Source organism: Acipenser ruthenus, chromosome 8 (assembly GCF_902713425.1).
Source record: "Acipenser ruthenus chromosome 8, fAciRut3.2 maternal haplotype, whole genome shotgun sequence".
NCBI lineage: Eukaryota > Metazoa > Chordata > Actinopteri > Acipenseriformes > Acipenseridae > Acipenser > Acipenser ruthenus.
In genome coordinates, this window is record NC_081196.1 from 287,861 (window position 1) to 303,664 (window position 15,804).

The 15,804-nt window shown below is 45.4% G+C and overlaps 1 protein-coding gene across 5 annotated transcripts in view; it reads right to left on the bottom strand.

The window, feature by feature from the left end:
• Positions 1-2,933: 2,933 nt before the first annotated feature.
• Positions 2,934-15,804, bottom strand: part of LOC117973060 (nuclear receptor-interacting protein 1-like) — a 29,838-nt gene continuing 16,967 nt past the window's right edge. For 3 of the 5 annotated variants that reach the window (XM_059027919.1, XM_059027918.1, XM_059027921.1), the window contains exon 2: positions 2,934-9,242. In XM_059027919.1, the coding sequence (XP_058883902.1) occupies positions 5,369-8,848 (3,480 nt within the window). In that variant the 5' untranslated portion in view covers positions 8,849-9,242 and the 3' untranslated portion in view covers positions 2,934-5,368. Of the gene's footprint in view, positions 9,243-15,137; positions 15,160-15,328; positions 15,642-15,804 lie in introns of those variants that run through there. The other 2 variants (XM_059027920.1, XM_059027922.1) reach the window with 2 other exon arrangements.

Genomic DNA, 15,804 nt, shown 5'->3' on the forward strand with positions numbered 1-15,804 from the left:
TTATAAAAAAATATCCCAAACTTTGAACATCCCCCGGAGCACCATTAAATCCATTATTAAAAAATGGAAAGAATATGGCACAACCGCGATTCTGCCTAGAGAAGGCCAATGGTAATTCTGAAGGAGCTGGAGAGATCCACAGCTGAGATGGGAGAAACCGTCCATGGGACAACTATAACCCGGACGCTCCACAAAGCTGGGCTTTATGGAAGAGTGGCGAGAAGAAAGCCATTGCTGAAAAAAAAACATATCAAATCCTGTTTGGATTTTGCCAAAAGCCATGTGGGAGACACAGCAAACATGTGGAAAAAGGTTCTCTGGTCTGATGAGACCAAAATTGAACTTTCTGGCCTTAGCGCAAAACGCTATGTGTGGTGCAAAGCCAACACTGCTCATCACCCTGAGAACACCATCCCCGCAGTGAAGCATGGTGGTGGCAGCATCATGTTATGGGGATGCTTTTCATCAGCAGGTTGGGAAACTAGTCAGGATTGAGGGCAAGATGGATGGAGCCATATACAGGGAAATTCTAGAGGAAAACCTGTTTCAGTCTGCAAGAGACCTGGGACTGGGGTGGAGGTTCACCTTCCAGCAGGACAATGACCCTAAACACGCAGCCAAAGCTACACTGGAGTGGTTTAAAAACAAGAACCTGAATGTCTTAGAATGGCCCAGTCAAAGCCCAGACCTCAATCTGATTGAGAATCTGTGGCAAGACTTGAAAATTGCTGTTCACCAACGGTCCCCATCCAACTTGACAGAGCTTGAGCAATTTTGCCAAGAAGAATGGGTAAAAATTGCAGGATCCAGATGTGCAAAGCTGGTAGAGACTTACCCAGAAAGACTCACAGCTGTAATTGCTGCCAAAGATGCTTCTACCAAGTATTGACTCAGGGGGATGAATACTTATGCAACCAACAAATGTCTTTTTTTTTGTTTAATTAACTTTTGTGTCACAATAAAAAATATTTTGCACCTTCAAAGTGTTAAGTATGTTGTGTAAATCAAATGGTAAAAATCCCAATTAAATCAATTTTAATTCCAGGTTGTAACACTACAAAATGTGGAAAAGTCCAAGGGGGGTGAATACTTATGCAAGGCACTGTAATCAAGATATACAACTGAATACGTGTGTGCTGTTAATATAATATATACTGTACACAAGATATACAACCAAATACATGCATGAGCTGTTAATACATCAGATTTTCATGCAAAACACCGCTGGGGCTGTTCCAGAGGGCAGGGAAATTGTCATCTTCTACACTTTCAGGTCCACAAAGCATTTTGTTAAAGAAATCAAGGGGGAAACAGGTCACAAGTGCAGGCTTCATTTGCAACCTGTAAGTCAACAAAGGGCTGCGTTTACACAGCTCCTCAGAGCCCCGTTAGCAAGGACTGAGTTTATACAGCTCCACAGAGCCTCGTCAGCAAGGGCCGAGTTTATACAGCTCCTCAGAGCCTCGTCAGCAAGGGCCGAGTTTATACACCTCCTCAGCAAGGGCCGAGTTTATACAGCTCCTCAGAGCCCCGTCAGCAAGGGCCGAGTTTATACAGCTCCTCAGAACCTCATCAGCAAGGGCCGAGTTTATACAGCTCCTCAGCAAGGGCCGAGTTTATACAGCTCCTCAGAGCCCTGTCAGCAAGGGCCGAGTTTATACAGCTCCTCAGAGCCTCCTCAGCAAGGGCCGAGTTTATACAGCTCCTCAGCAAGGGCCGAGTTTATACAGCTCCTCAGAGCCCCGTCAGCAAGGGCCGAGTTTATACAGCTCCTCAGAGCCTCATCAGCAAGGGCCGAGTTTATACAGCTCCTCAGCAAGGGCCGAGTTTATACAGCTCCTCAGAGCCCCGTCAGCAAGGGCCGAGTTTATACAGCTCCTCAGAGCCTCATCAGCAAGGGCCGAGTTTATACAGCTCCTCAGCAAGGGCCGAGTTTATACAGCTCCTCAGAGCCTCGTCAGCAAGGGCCGAGTTTATACAGCTCCTCAGCAAGGGCCGAGTTTATACAGCTCCACAGAGCCTCGTCAGCAAGGGCCGAGTTTATACAGCTCCTCAGAGCCTCGTCAGCAAGGGCCGAGTTTATACAGCTCCTCAGCAAGGGCCGAGTTTATACAGCTCCTCAGAGCCCCGTCAGCAAGGGCCGAGTTTATACAGCTTCTCAGAGCCCCGTCAGCCAGGGCCGAGTTTATACAGCTCCTCAGCAAGGGCCAAGTTTATACAGCTCCTCAGAGCCCCGTCAGCAAGGGCCATGTTTATACAGCTCCTCAGAGCCTCGTCAGCAAGGGCCGAGTTTATACAGCTCCTCAAAACCTCATCAGCAAGGGCCGAGTTTATACAGCTCCTCAGAGCCCCGTCAGCAATCAGGTGAACTCGTGGTTGCTGGTGTCGGGATTACACCCAATCAGCTTGTGCTTTTTCCTCCCGTCGACCTACAAGCATTGCACCATATCTAAATAGCTGGGGGTTTCCTCATCTTGTTCCACAAAAGGGTGAAAGGATTTAAATGGTATTCATATAGACTGCTGTTTAGATCACATGAGTAGCTCCCACAATGCAATGCAGTGCTTAGTCAGCTTCTCACACCATTGAACTGGTTGCTATGGTGAACGTGTCAAGCCCACTGCCCTTTAGTTACTCGGTGAACGAGGGAAAGTGAATCAAAGCACTTTAACCTGTGAAGTGCTAGCAGGCTGCCCCTCACCTCTCTGACATGCACTCCCTGTTGCGAGGTAAAGAACTGGGATTGACAGAGTGCTGTTTGTTGTTGCTCGGTGGGCAGGTGCTTCTGTATCCAGGACTGCAACACGTTCTGCAGATCACTGTGATCTGTGCCATCACCACTGAACACAAGACCTAGAGCAGGAGAATGAGAACTGCCACACACCTGCCAGGAAAAGAAATGAAACCACGCCAAAAAAATAAGAACAATGTTATGCAAATAGTGCGTTTTAGTACTTTATTTAAAGTCTGTGCAAGTAAACACCAAAAACTAAAAGAAATAATAATCATTATTTAAGAAAAAAAAAAAAAAAAGTAATGCTGCAGCATGTGACCTGGAACGGCGACATAACATCTTGATAGCGATCTGCAATTGTAATCATAATGTTGCTATTTTACAGCTCTTTGCTCTGCTCTATATACAGGTATACATACATACAGTACATTACTACTGATCACATCAGAAGTCATGATTAAGACTTTCCACACCCCCCCCCCCCCCCCCAACATCCAGCTTTAATGCTCAGGGTCCTGGTCCCTCCCCACATGCTTTTGCATGCAACAGGCTGCAATGTAGAGCATCACACATAGAGATTATCATAAGCTTACCACATACAGACACATGCAAAAGAAACAGGTTCACCCCAGGCTCGTTATGTACAATTTTACACAGAATTTACATTACCGTCAGGAGTTTTAAAACTAGTACTTTTTTTTTTCTTTGAACAATACAAAATAGCTATCTTTCATAATGAAAGTACTATTTACACAAATAGTTTCTTAATAAAAAAAAAAAAAATAAACACATATATACACATCACTCGATATGACTGAACTACTAAAAACAAGTTAAAATATTTCATACTTAAGACTTAAAGCTGTGTGTGATAAACAGTACCAAATCAGACCCTCCAGTTCTTTTTTTATTTATTTTTATTGAATAAATAAAAATAGCCGAATAAATAATACCAGTATAATATTTACCAAAACCAATCCGGTGAAAAAAACACACAACAGTATCACCAACTGCATACAGAATGGCCCATTTCATTTATTTGAATGAAATCCTCTTTTTTCTAGTCAGATTTTCACTTTAGGTAACAGAGGGTTGTTTAATAAAAGTCTGGGTCAGCTTGACATTGCTCATGCAGTCTCTAGCCAACAAGCAACATCCAAAAAATAAATAAAAAGCTGACCTTCATTTATCTGAAATTCTTCTTTGTTGATAGCAACAGTTCAATTTCAGTGTTAGGGTTTGTTTTTTACATTCTGGAGGGTCTGAATTACACAACACAGTTCCACATGCGATGTGTTTCTTTCAAAAGAAGAGAAAAAACACACACAACCAAAACCTTAAAATAACAAAATAATAAAAATAATAATTATAAAACTTTTTATACAACGTTAAATAAAAAAAAAAAAACACCTCTTCACAGTATAGACATGCTTTTAAAACTCAGAAACACCTAGCCAGTCTCATGACTAACACAATCAGCATGTTCTGTGATCAAACCTACGAGGGTAGGTATGTTTCTGCTTGGTCTTAACGGCATGTTACCTCTCAAGTTCAGTAAGAAGGATAGTCTACGGATTAGCATGGACAGTACAGTGATATCAGAAGAGGCAACAAGCAGAACCGCTGGTAAGGGCCCCATCCTTTCAGAGGGGAATACTGTCTTTAAATATGCACCCAGGTATTACGTTGGTTTCTCGGGAGAATTAACAGAATCAGAAAGCTCAAACACAGGGAGCTCTGGCAGGGAAGATGCATAGCTGAACCAAAAGATGTACTAAAACACAGACCTTCCAAAACAGGTTTACCATGCACACAGATCGGCGGTCTGCCGTCATTACCAAACCATTAAAAGATGCTTCACTAAAAACATACGTTTAAACTGGAAGTAAGAGAACAATATATCTGAGCGGCGATAGCAATGAGCAATCAATAAGTGCCCATGAAACAAGCAGACAAACCGAGCAACCTTCCCACGACGAGCCTGGAACTACTGGAGGCTGTGGATTAGAACAGAGATTTACATCTGAATGCTGCTGAAATCCAGCGGCCCTTAGAAAAGTTTACCAAGGTATTTTTGCAGTTTTCGCATGCTTTTCCCATTGGTTACACTATGCGTTTCCCATAGTTTACCCTGGTTTGAAATGTGTATGAATATGCTTTACCATACCTCGCTATTGTTTACAATGCTTACGTAGGCTTGACCATGCTTTCACTGTGCTATGCTTTTACTGTGGTAAGCTTTTATATGGGGTGGATGATGTACTCGGACTGCTCCCACCATTACATTTCATTTACAGTTGGATTCACTTTATATAGATATATAAAAAAAAAAAAAAGAAAAAAGAATATTTATAAAGCATTAGGCAGGGTGGCGATGCATAGGACTGGGGTGCAGGATGCGCACTACATGCTTTACCAACATGGATGTAGGATCCGAGCACCTCCCTTCAGGCTGCTTTTCTTACTCTCCAAATTCAAAACATCAAGGCATACCAGTATCACATGTACAATAATACAAAATATATACACACACACACACACACACACACACACACACAGCAGATTGGAAATCACTAGTGCTCTGCTTGACACGCCACTTGCTCTCCGAGTTCGTCTGCTGGCTTGTCTCTAACATTAGTCAGGCTCGGTCTTGATTGCCGGCACTTTTTCCAATATATCACTCGGTCCTCCGTTGTGATTTTTACGCAGCCTGGACTGCGCGTAGCGTTTCAGGTTCATTCCGTGGTTGTAAGCTTCCTCTTCAGATGTGGGCTCCTGTTTAATTTGAACCTGCAGTCCATACTGTACCGGCTCAGGCGGGCTGACTACCTGAGCTCTCCTTTGCTTTCCCTCTTTGCTGAGGCTGGAGTTGCCTTTCTGGAGCATGTAGTAAAGTATGGGGTTTGACCTGGTCAGTCTGGGGTAATCTTTGTTCGCGTCGCACTTCTCATCCCCCCGGATTACCCATCTAATAGGGCCCTCCGCCTCACTATTGACAGGGACGAGGTTCAGTTGTGGCGATTCTTGTCTTGCCACATGGCCCCCCCAAGGAGAGCCACTCGGGCTGCTTCCGACAGATGCATGCTGGGAGATCTTGAGGTCTAGAGGGCCCGATGCTGGCGGGCTGAGATTACGCTGAAAGCTGCTGGTTTCGGGACTGTATTTCAATCTTCCGTTAGGCTTGCAGTCATTCTGCAGAACCGACGGGCTGGCTGTACCTCTCTGCTGGGACAAATCTTTCAGGCAGTTATCGGAAAGGAGCAACTGCTTCAGCACGTTGAAGTCTTTACCGTCTTTAGCACACCCAGGAGACTCGCTGGCTGAACACCCAACATGACCGACAGCCTCAGCCTCCACCTGGGTCCCAGCGTGGCGGGAGAGCCACGTCTCCGAGGACCTGCAGAGGGGCTCCGTCGAGGAGGTGTGCTGCTCATTGGAAATCTCCATTCGGACCGGGCTGAGAAAGCGCTCTTCAGAAGCAAGGAAGAGTTTTCTCTTTTTGGGGACGACTGTTCCTTGATTCAGCGTTTGCGTTTCTTTCAGACTGTTCACATTCCCATCAGTGTGTTTATTTGCATGATAAGCACTGGGCGGCTGTTTCAACAGCTGGCTCAATAGGCCGTCTCGAGGGACAGGTTCCTGAGCTATAGTGCCAGGTTCCTGCTTCATGTCTCTGGGTGAAGCAGAGACCTGGAGAGGGACAGGGCTGTGGTGTTTTTCACCTCTTTCTTCAGACTGGCTTGTATCTGCTTCACATTCATACTCGGACGTGCAGGTCTCCTCTTTGGGTTCAGTCTTTATTTTCACCTCCAGCACGGGTTCGATTAAGCCTCCGCTGCTGTAAGATTGGCCGGGCTGCCTCTCTGATAAGCCCACCTTGCTTGTGGATCTTTTACGTGTAAACCGAGTCTTTTCTTTGCTGTCGCCCGTTCCCATGAGAAGCTGCAGGACGGAGCGTCTTTCCAGCAGGTTCTCTATTTCTGAACCAGAAGCTACACAGGATTCTGCCAGAGAAGCTGGCTCGCTCATATTCATGCTGGCTTCTTCTAAAGCAGAGCTTGTATTCCTTGCAACAGGAGCACTGAGCCTTTCCAGCAAAGCCACTGGCTTGTCCGCTTTCACTTCGAATGTCTGCCTTTTACTGGCAAGCACTGAAGGCAGTGAAGGAGGAGACTGGGCTGAGTTTTGTAATCCGCATTGAGCTAAGTTTTGCAACAACTTGCTAGCACTAAATGATGCTTCTTCTGCGGCCTCATGAGGGGATGCTCCTGCTCTGCCGGCGCTAGTATTATCATTACTGCTCTTCCTCAGATCCAATAGAGGAGTCAGTGTTGGGATCACCTGCATCCTGGAAGGTGGTCTCAAGCTGTACGGAGATGCAGACGGAGATGAAGCAACAACAGCTTCTTGAGAATGACGGAATTTAGGCAAGCTTTCAACTTTCCCAAAACTCAGAGCATCTGGGGAGTTTCTTTTCATCGACTCCTCGCACCTTCTGACTGGAGTCACTCTCCCAGTCGGTGCGCCGCGATGCTCAGGGCTGAAACCATTCTGCAGCTCTCGCTTATCTGAACCCATGTCCGTCTTTTCACTGTTTTTATGATCCAGGAGCAACTGCAGAAGAGTCACTTTCTGATAAGGTTTTGTAACTGAACAGTTTTCTCGAGGTCTGGTCTCCGGGGTAGGAAGCCGAGGGGTCTCTGGGTTCCAGTTGCTTATCAGGGACTCGGTCAACGTCTCCAAGGATCCTGCTGAACCGAAGCTCGGACGGCTTGTCCGGGCTCTCAAGGAAAGGTCTATCGGGGAGCAGCGTGAATGAAAGCTTTCCGCATCACTGCTGTCTTCGGTCAGACTGTTGTCGTGATTTGAGTATTCTCCGGAGGATCGCGGCGCCGGTGAGCTGTGGTTTGAAAAGGCGTGGTAACTCCCCTCCATCAGACGATGGCCATTAACTTGCTTCTGCGTGTTGTGGTTATTCAAAAGGTGCAAAAGCAAGCTGCTGCAGTATGGCGATGCTCTGGGGCTGGGCTTCACAAAGGCGCCTCTGTCTCTCAAAGAACTGGGGTTCCTCGGGGAGCTGCTGTGTCCTGGAATGGGTGTAGGATTGTGTTTGCTCGAATCGGCACTTTTGAGGAATGGACCGCACTGACCATTTAAAGGGCTTGTCGGCTCCTTGGACAGCTGGGGCTGGCCTCCGTGTGTCTGCGTGTTGTCCTGCAGCTTCTGACTGGCAATGGCAGCAAGCCTCTCGCTGGCTGACCGCACAGCTAGTTTGGATTTTAGGGCTTGCTCCCGGGAATACTGCTGCAGGTGGGCTTCGCTGGAGAGCAGCAATGCCAGCTGGCTGCAGGCGACGCTGGGTTTCGGGGAAGCGACAGGGCTGGACCTGTGCTCGACCAGGCTGGCCACTGCCTTCAGCCTCGCTGCACAGGACAGAGGCTCAGAAGCTGGCGGCGCCGCTTGAGGGGATTCGGAAGCCCTCTCCTGACTGTTTCTCCGCCGGTAAGGCACGCTGCTCCGGCTCGGCACTTTGTTCTTCCTCTTCATCAAGCCCTTCAAGCGGCTGGATGCAATTCCGTAGCAGCCGAGGGCCTCCTCTTCATCCGGGGCACTCTCGTCACTCCGAGGATACCCCTGATGCTGCAGGCTCTGCATGATCTGTTGGGACAGCGCCACGCTCTGCAGCCTTGAGCTGAACGACTGGAGCAGGGAGGCGAGCAAAGTGCTTTCCTGATTGCATTTAGGAGAGTCGCCCAGAGCTCCCGTTAACAGGTCCCTGCTTTGTCCGTTCAGATCTACAGTGGGATCGGGCAGCCTTTGCCTCTCGGGTGCACTCCAGGCTTCGGAGGACTGCAGCAGTCTGGCTTTCTTGAAGTGTTGCGTGCCGCTTCTGGGACCTGTGCGCCTTTCCTCCTGACAGGAGCCATGGCTCGGCAGAAGATAGCTTGTGGCGGGCTTGTTGTTGTGGTCCTGGTCGCTGTGCCCAGCTTCTGACCGTCTGGTAGCTGCGGCACCTGACCCCCCGGCTACCTGATGCATTAGTAAACCTTCAAGGTAAGTTAAAACAACGGAATCCTGGTGCATCTCAGAGCCAGGCTCTTCCCCATGAGTCATGTTCAACAGCAGGATTCTCCAATATGATCCCTCACCTCGATTTAAATAACAATACAAAAAATTGGTTAAAGTCACAAAATAGAAGAATGTATTTCCTAGTGTAGAGCAATCCACTGCACACACTCGTGGTGGACTATCCAACTGTCATATTTTTTATTTTATATATATTATTTTTCTGCAGGAATGAATGCAGTGGGGCATTGCAGTGGGGCAGACTGATAATCCTCAGCACATGATGCTGTGTGATTAACGTGTTCCAGCTCCCAGGGAGTCTCAGAAGGATCCCTCCAAACTGAATCCACGGAGATGGGATCTGCTCCGAGGGTCTGCGCGCTTCCACAAGCCCACAGATTCGTTTTTTTCCTTTTCCTTCTTTTATGAAGTGGAGATTCACCTGAAAGAAAAAGAGCATGCAATGAAAACCAACAGACAGTACTATTATAAATATATCAAAAGTATATTGTACAGCACTAAGAAAGGTCCCGACAGGACTGAAAAGGTTAAGAACACAAATTAAAAAGTTAATCATTGAGAAAAAAAAAAATGTTTTAGAAAAAAATAATAAAGCTTTAGGCTTTTATTTATATTAAAATTACCTCCTCCTGACAAATATCAAATTGGGAAATTTACAATTTAAATAAATACAAACAAATCCTTCTAAACACAAAGCATATCACACAAGACTTGTAAAAACAGCAGTGTTATAGACTGGCTGTACAATTTCTGGATCTTGAATCACTGTCTCCTGTAGTGAAAAGATTTGATCTGTTCAGTTTGAAACATTCTCTGCCATACACCACCTTTTAAACACTAATGGAGTGGAACAGAACCTGAAACCTTAACCACTCACAGTTCAGTGAGGTGAATAATCTGTGCTCTCACGGACTGGTAGATAATCTGCGCTCTCACGGACTGGTAAATAATCTGCGCTCTCACGGACTGGTAGATAATCTGCGCTCTCACGGACTGGTAGATAATCTGCGCTCTCACGGACTGGTAAATAATCTGCGCTCTCACGGACTGGTAGATAATCTGCGCTCTCACGGACTGGTAGATAATCTGCGCTCTCACGGACTGGTAGATAATCTGCGCTCTCACGGACTGGTAGATAATCTGCGCTCTCACGGACTGGTAGATAATCTGCGCTCTCACGGACTGGTAGATAATCTGCGCTCTCACGGACTGGTAGATAATCTGCGCTCTCATGGCCTGGTAAATAATCTGCACTCTCACGGACTGGCACTTCAACTCTTATTTATTGAGTGTGCGCGCGCGTGTACATGCGTGTGTGTGCACGTGCGTGTTACATGACTGCCACAGATTAAACATGCTCACATACACTGGTATAATTCTCCAGTTCTCAGTGGTCACATGCTAAGGACATCAGTGAGAGTTTACATACACGCATGAGATGTGTGTCTGACTAAACTACACGACAGCCTCACTGTGTCACGTATTCAAACAAACATGCCCACAGGTCTGTGACCTTTGAGATAAACACTTTTTTTACGAGTTCACAGGCAATACAAAAGGATTTACAGCAGGGTATTATTAAATCAAGATATCTGCCCGGACTGCTGGTTTGCTGTAACCCTGACTCGGGTTTCTGAACCTGGGTCTGTCCCTGAAGATGGAGATCAGGGTAACCGTTTCTGATGCACCTTTTAAAACTGTACTGGCAAAATGAACACAGGATGTTTCTTTGACTGGAATAAAAATAAATGTACAGAAAACACTTGAAACTGAAATGTTATAACCACCATGCAATAAACAAGCTTAAAAGCAAACCAATTCTGGACACTGTGGTTATTAATTAAAAGGTTGTTTTCCTAATAAGCATCTGTTTGCATGTAACTGTGCACAGTCTTGTTTACTCTTTTGAAACCCCTAGAGCAGAGAACAACCCATATAATAAAATCAAAGGAGTGACAGAATATTGTAAAACTACAGCATTTATCCAGTAAAGCCTTTTACTCTGTTAACCAGACCCTAGTAGTTTTCTCTACAGATGACATCGTACAAGCCGGATATTAAAGTGGGGTACACCCTACGACATCACTAGCTGGGCATCTGTTATCAGATACCACGGGGTGCACTGCAAGATGAGACCGCGCCTTTTTACCTCTAGGTCAGTACTTTGTTTCTGACCCAGATCAGTCATCATGGCAAGTCGTTACAATTGGACGCTGTGAAGTGATTTGTGTCCGTCTCCGTCGTCTTTCCAGACACGCGTCCACATCACGAAGCCCACACACTAATTGGAACCTCTCCTGCCCCCTTAGAGAGGGACATACAGGACTGCATCTCCCAGGCAGGGTGCAGTCAATATGGAGCAGTGCGGGGGGACGAGGGAGGTTAGGACTCTGGTTATGTCAATGTGGAGCAGTGTGGGGGACGAGGGAGGTTAGGGTTAGTGTTATGTCAATGTGGAGCAGTGCAGGGGACGAGGTGGGTTAGGGTTAGTGTTATGTCAATGTGGAGCAGTGCGGGGGACGAGGGAGGTTAGGGTTAGTGTTATGTCAATGTGGAGCAGTGCAGGGGACGAGGGAGGTTAGGACTCTGCTTATTTAACTAAACATTTAAAGTTTAGCCTAAAACAGGTTTAATCTTTATAACACAATGCACATTTTTTGTAACTCGCTCATCGATAAAGCCACCATGAGAAGCCCTCCACTCGAGGGCTGTGCCCTTATGTTGCACCGTGACGTATACGGACCAGACTACTGTATATGTGTGCAACATTCATGCTTCTATGAGAAAGGACAATCTGAAATCTTTAAAGGAGTGTGAATGAATAAAACAGCAACATCCGTCTGACTGGTTTTGACTGGAGACAGCAGTCTGCCTCTTAGGTAGATGTAGAACCATGGTCTCAAATCACTGTTCACCGACTCACTGGAGTTGTTCAATACCCAAAGCAATTTAAATGTATTTATTTATATATATTTCATAACGCTCAATCGGAATTCTAAGGGACTGCAAAACTATTCTGCTACCACAGTATTTCCTCTTTTCAGTACACTAAAGAACCCATTGTCTACTTGACTTGACTCACTGTGGTTTTGAAAGAATAGTTTGCTTTGAAATGTTTCCTTTGAAGTCAATCACTGCAATGACACACTGCAATGACGCCACCAATACGAAAGGGACAGTTAAAGAAAGGCTAGGATGAAAAAATAAAAGACACACACACACACATCTTAACTACTGTGTCGGGGGTTTCAGAAATGGTGAAATAAGTCACCTTCTGCATCGCTCTTATCCCAGTGTGAAGTATTAGAAGGGCACAGAGACAACCCCACAGTAGGGGAAAGGTAGTGCATCTCTGTAATTATCTATTCTCTTTGACAATGTCATGCAATAACATCCTACAGCATTTTAAATGATTTTCACTAGCCCCTGGCAAGGAAAGCAGTGCGGACACAAAAGCTATCTCATCTGATGAAAAGATGTGCTCTGCTCACTTGGAGACATTCCGTATATGAAGGTCGTGACATTATTAACAGCAGTAGCTTGAAGACCTGGTGATGGTAGAGTTATGGATCTCTGTGAATATGTACCTAGATAACATTGCACAGCTGTGATATCCACAGCCAATCTACCAGCACTCAAATGAGTAGTGCAAGATTAATTGTCACCAAAATACTGGAGAATAAATGGCTTCCATTGTTCAGGAATTGTAATCCATTTAAGCTATTTAAAATGTGTGATGTATGAATTCCAGGATGTACAGTTGAATTCAAGGTCATGGGCAGCCAAGACTTTGGACTGATGTAACAGCTGGCATCTACTCAAAGCGTTTGAGTTTTAAAAATGAAGAGACAAGCCTGGCCTGGATGCCTGCATCCCTCCTAATATGGGACAGCACTCGAGATGAGCATGTGTCCCAGTGCAAATCAATGTTAAATTACAAGACAAGCCAGAGCGAGGGGAATCAAGGAGAGGCAACGACTGCAGAAGACACTTTGAAAACTACGCTAACCTTCAACCCTCTTCATTCCTGCACTGAGAGGACGCACGTCCTGGGTGCCAGTTTACTACACTCTTCCACAGGTGTTTAAATACACTACAGCATGGGGCTCATACACCAAGCCAGTGTCCTGGTGTTTAAATACACTACAGCATGGGGCTCATACACCAAGCCAGTGTCCTGGTGTTTAAATACACTACAGCATGGGGCTCATACACCAAGCCAGTGTCCTGGTGTTTAAATACACTACAGCATGGGGCTCATACACCAAGCCAGTGTCCTGGTGTTTAAATACACTACAGCATGGGGCTCATACACCAAGCCAGTGTCCTGGTGTTTAAATACACTACAGCATGGGGCTCATACACCAAGCCAGTGTCCTGGTGTTTAAATACACTACAGCATGGGGCTCATACACCAAGCCAGTGTCCTGGTGTTTAAATACACTACAGCATGGGGCTCATACACCAAGCCAGTGTCCTAGTGTTTAAATACACTACAGCATTATTCGCGGTGCTAAAATACTAACAAAAATCAAATGAAGTCAGGTAGGCTAATGTTTCAGCTAGTGCCCTCTTCAGTGTACAAGGTTGTGTTGTAAAGCCCCACAACAGTAAGCTGAAGGAGGCAGGTGAAATGTGTGCCTACTGCAGCTGACTTTGTTACTTAGTTTTAATTAAAAATAAATTAGTAATAATAATAAATAATAAAAAAAAATACTCTAAAACTTTCAAGAAAGGGCTGATGGAAGTACGTAGAGCACTGAACCTGATTGGAAGGTCATGGGTTCAAATTCTCAGACATGACTGACTTGGCCTTGAATGATGTCAACAACATGTACAGAGGGAAATCTACTTGTTTAGATATGCAGGCGGGACAGAGCGAGCTGCCCGATGCCTATTAGTGATGTCCTCACCAGTGTAAACCTGCACGCACTGAAGCACTGGGTTTGTTGTGTGCCTCACTGCCCTGCTGAACCCTGCTGTGGACTCCTGACTATTTGCTTTGTGCCTAACTGCCCTGCTGAACCCTGCTGTGGACTCCTGACTATTTGTTTTGTGCCTCACTGCCCTGCTGTGGACTCCTGACTATTTGTTTTGTGCCTCACTGCCCTGCTGTGGACTCCTGACAATTTGTTTTGTGCCTCATTGCCCTGCTAAACCCTGCTGTGGGCTCCTGACTTCTTCCTTTACTCTTCTAGTTGAACTTCACAGCTTCAACGGATCCTGTCACGATCACAACATCGTCTGGTGCACCAGTTCTGACAGATCCTGTCACGGTCACAACATCGTCTGGTGCACCAGATCTGACAGATCCTGTCACGGTCACAGCATCGTCTGGTGCACCAGTTCTGACAGATCCTGTCACGGTCACAGCATCGTCTGGTGCACCAGATCTGACAGATCCTGTCACGGTCACAGCATTGTCTGGTGCACCAGTTCTGACAGATCCTGTCACGGTCACAACATCGTCTGGTGCACCAGTTCTGACAGATCCTGTCACAGTCACAACATTGTCTGGTGCACCAGATCCGACAGATCCTGTCACGGTCACAGCACCAGATCTGGCAGCCAATGGTTTAAGGACTAAGCTATTCACAATTAGTCATGTCATGCATTTATTTAAAAGTTTTACAGTATTGTGGTAGCATTTAGTAGGAACTCTTGCAAACAGTAAATACAAATGTAGGTCGAGCGCCTATGTTGAAAATACATTGTTAAGACATGGCAGCTATGGAAACAACTACAGTAACACAGTATAGTGTCCATAGTGTGGACAATACTATACTTTGACATAAACCAAACCCCATTCACAAAACTGAAGCGTTCTGGTATTCATGAAACATTGCACTGTTATTAAAGAAGCCAACAGCAATCTAGAAAAGTTCTGTAAAGAATATTGAACTTTATACTCATCATCATCACAACAGATAACGGTCTCGTGATGCAGCCATCTCTGCTTGAACTGTGGATGAACTTTCATATGACTTACAGTATAATGGATCGGGCCAAAGTCTTCATTGTACCAATACTAACACTTTACAAATCAATCAATCAATACATAAAAGAGCTGATTCACAGCTCAAGCAATCCAACACACGAGCACATTACATTGCCTCCATTTAGACCTAAAAATGAATGTTTAAATAAATATATTGAAGCAATAAATCACTCAAAAAATAACCCCCACCCCCTTCAATTATTAAATCACAAAAATAAATTCTATGCCACCTCTGACTTAATTAAAAAGAGCTATCTGTCCTAACAGCATGCAGTTTTCATTAAATGTTTTATTCCAAATTCTAACATCATACTGTACCTAAATCATGTTGTATCACAGGAAGCAGTTTTTCTAAAGATGTCACAGAAGGTTAAGAAGTCCTGACATGCTCTTCTTGCAGCATGTAATGCAAACAAACAAACAAACATTATATATATATATATATATATATATATATATATATATATATATATATATATATATATATATATATATATAATCAGCCCTACCTTTCTTCCAAAGCAGTGATGTCAAGTACAGGTACACTGTAGTAATCAATTTGCTCTGCAGGCAGCATTACTCTGCAAGAATACTAATGTGAATCCTTCTCTCTCTCTCTCGACTCTCCCCTCTGCCCCGGTCCTGACCAATGCAAAGGGAGGGCGGACTGTCTTCTGCTGAGATAACCACTGCCACTAATCAAGTGTACGTGTACAAGGGCGTGGGATTAAAGTGCTTGCACAGTCTGACTCAGGCACTGAAAAGCAGCTAAGTACACGAACGACAAGGTCAGAATTAAACCTACAGTAACCCAGCCAGCAACACACATACCTGCCAAGCAGCTCACTCTCACCCCCACACCTCCCAAGCAGCTCACACCCACACACACCCACCCACCCACCCACACACCTCCCAAGCAGCTCTCTCTCTCACACACACACACACACACACACACACACACACACACACACACACACACACACGA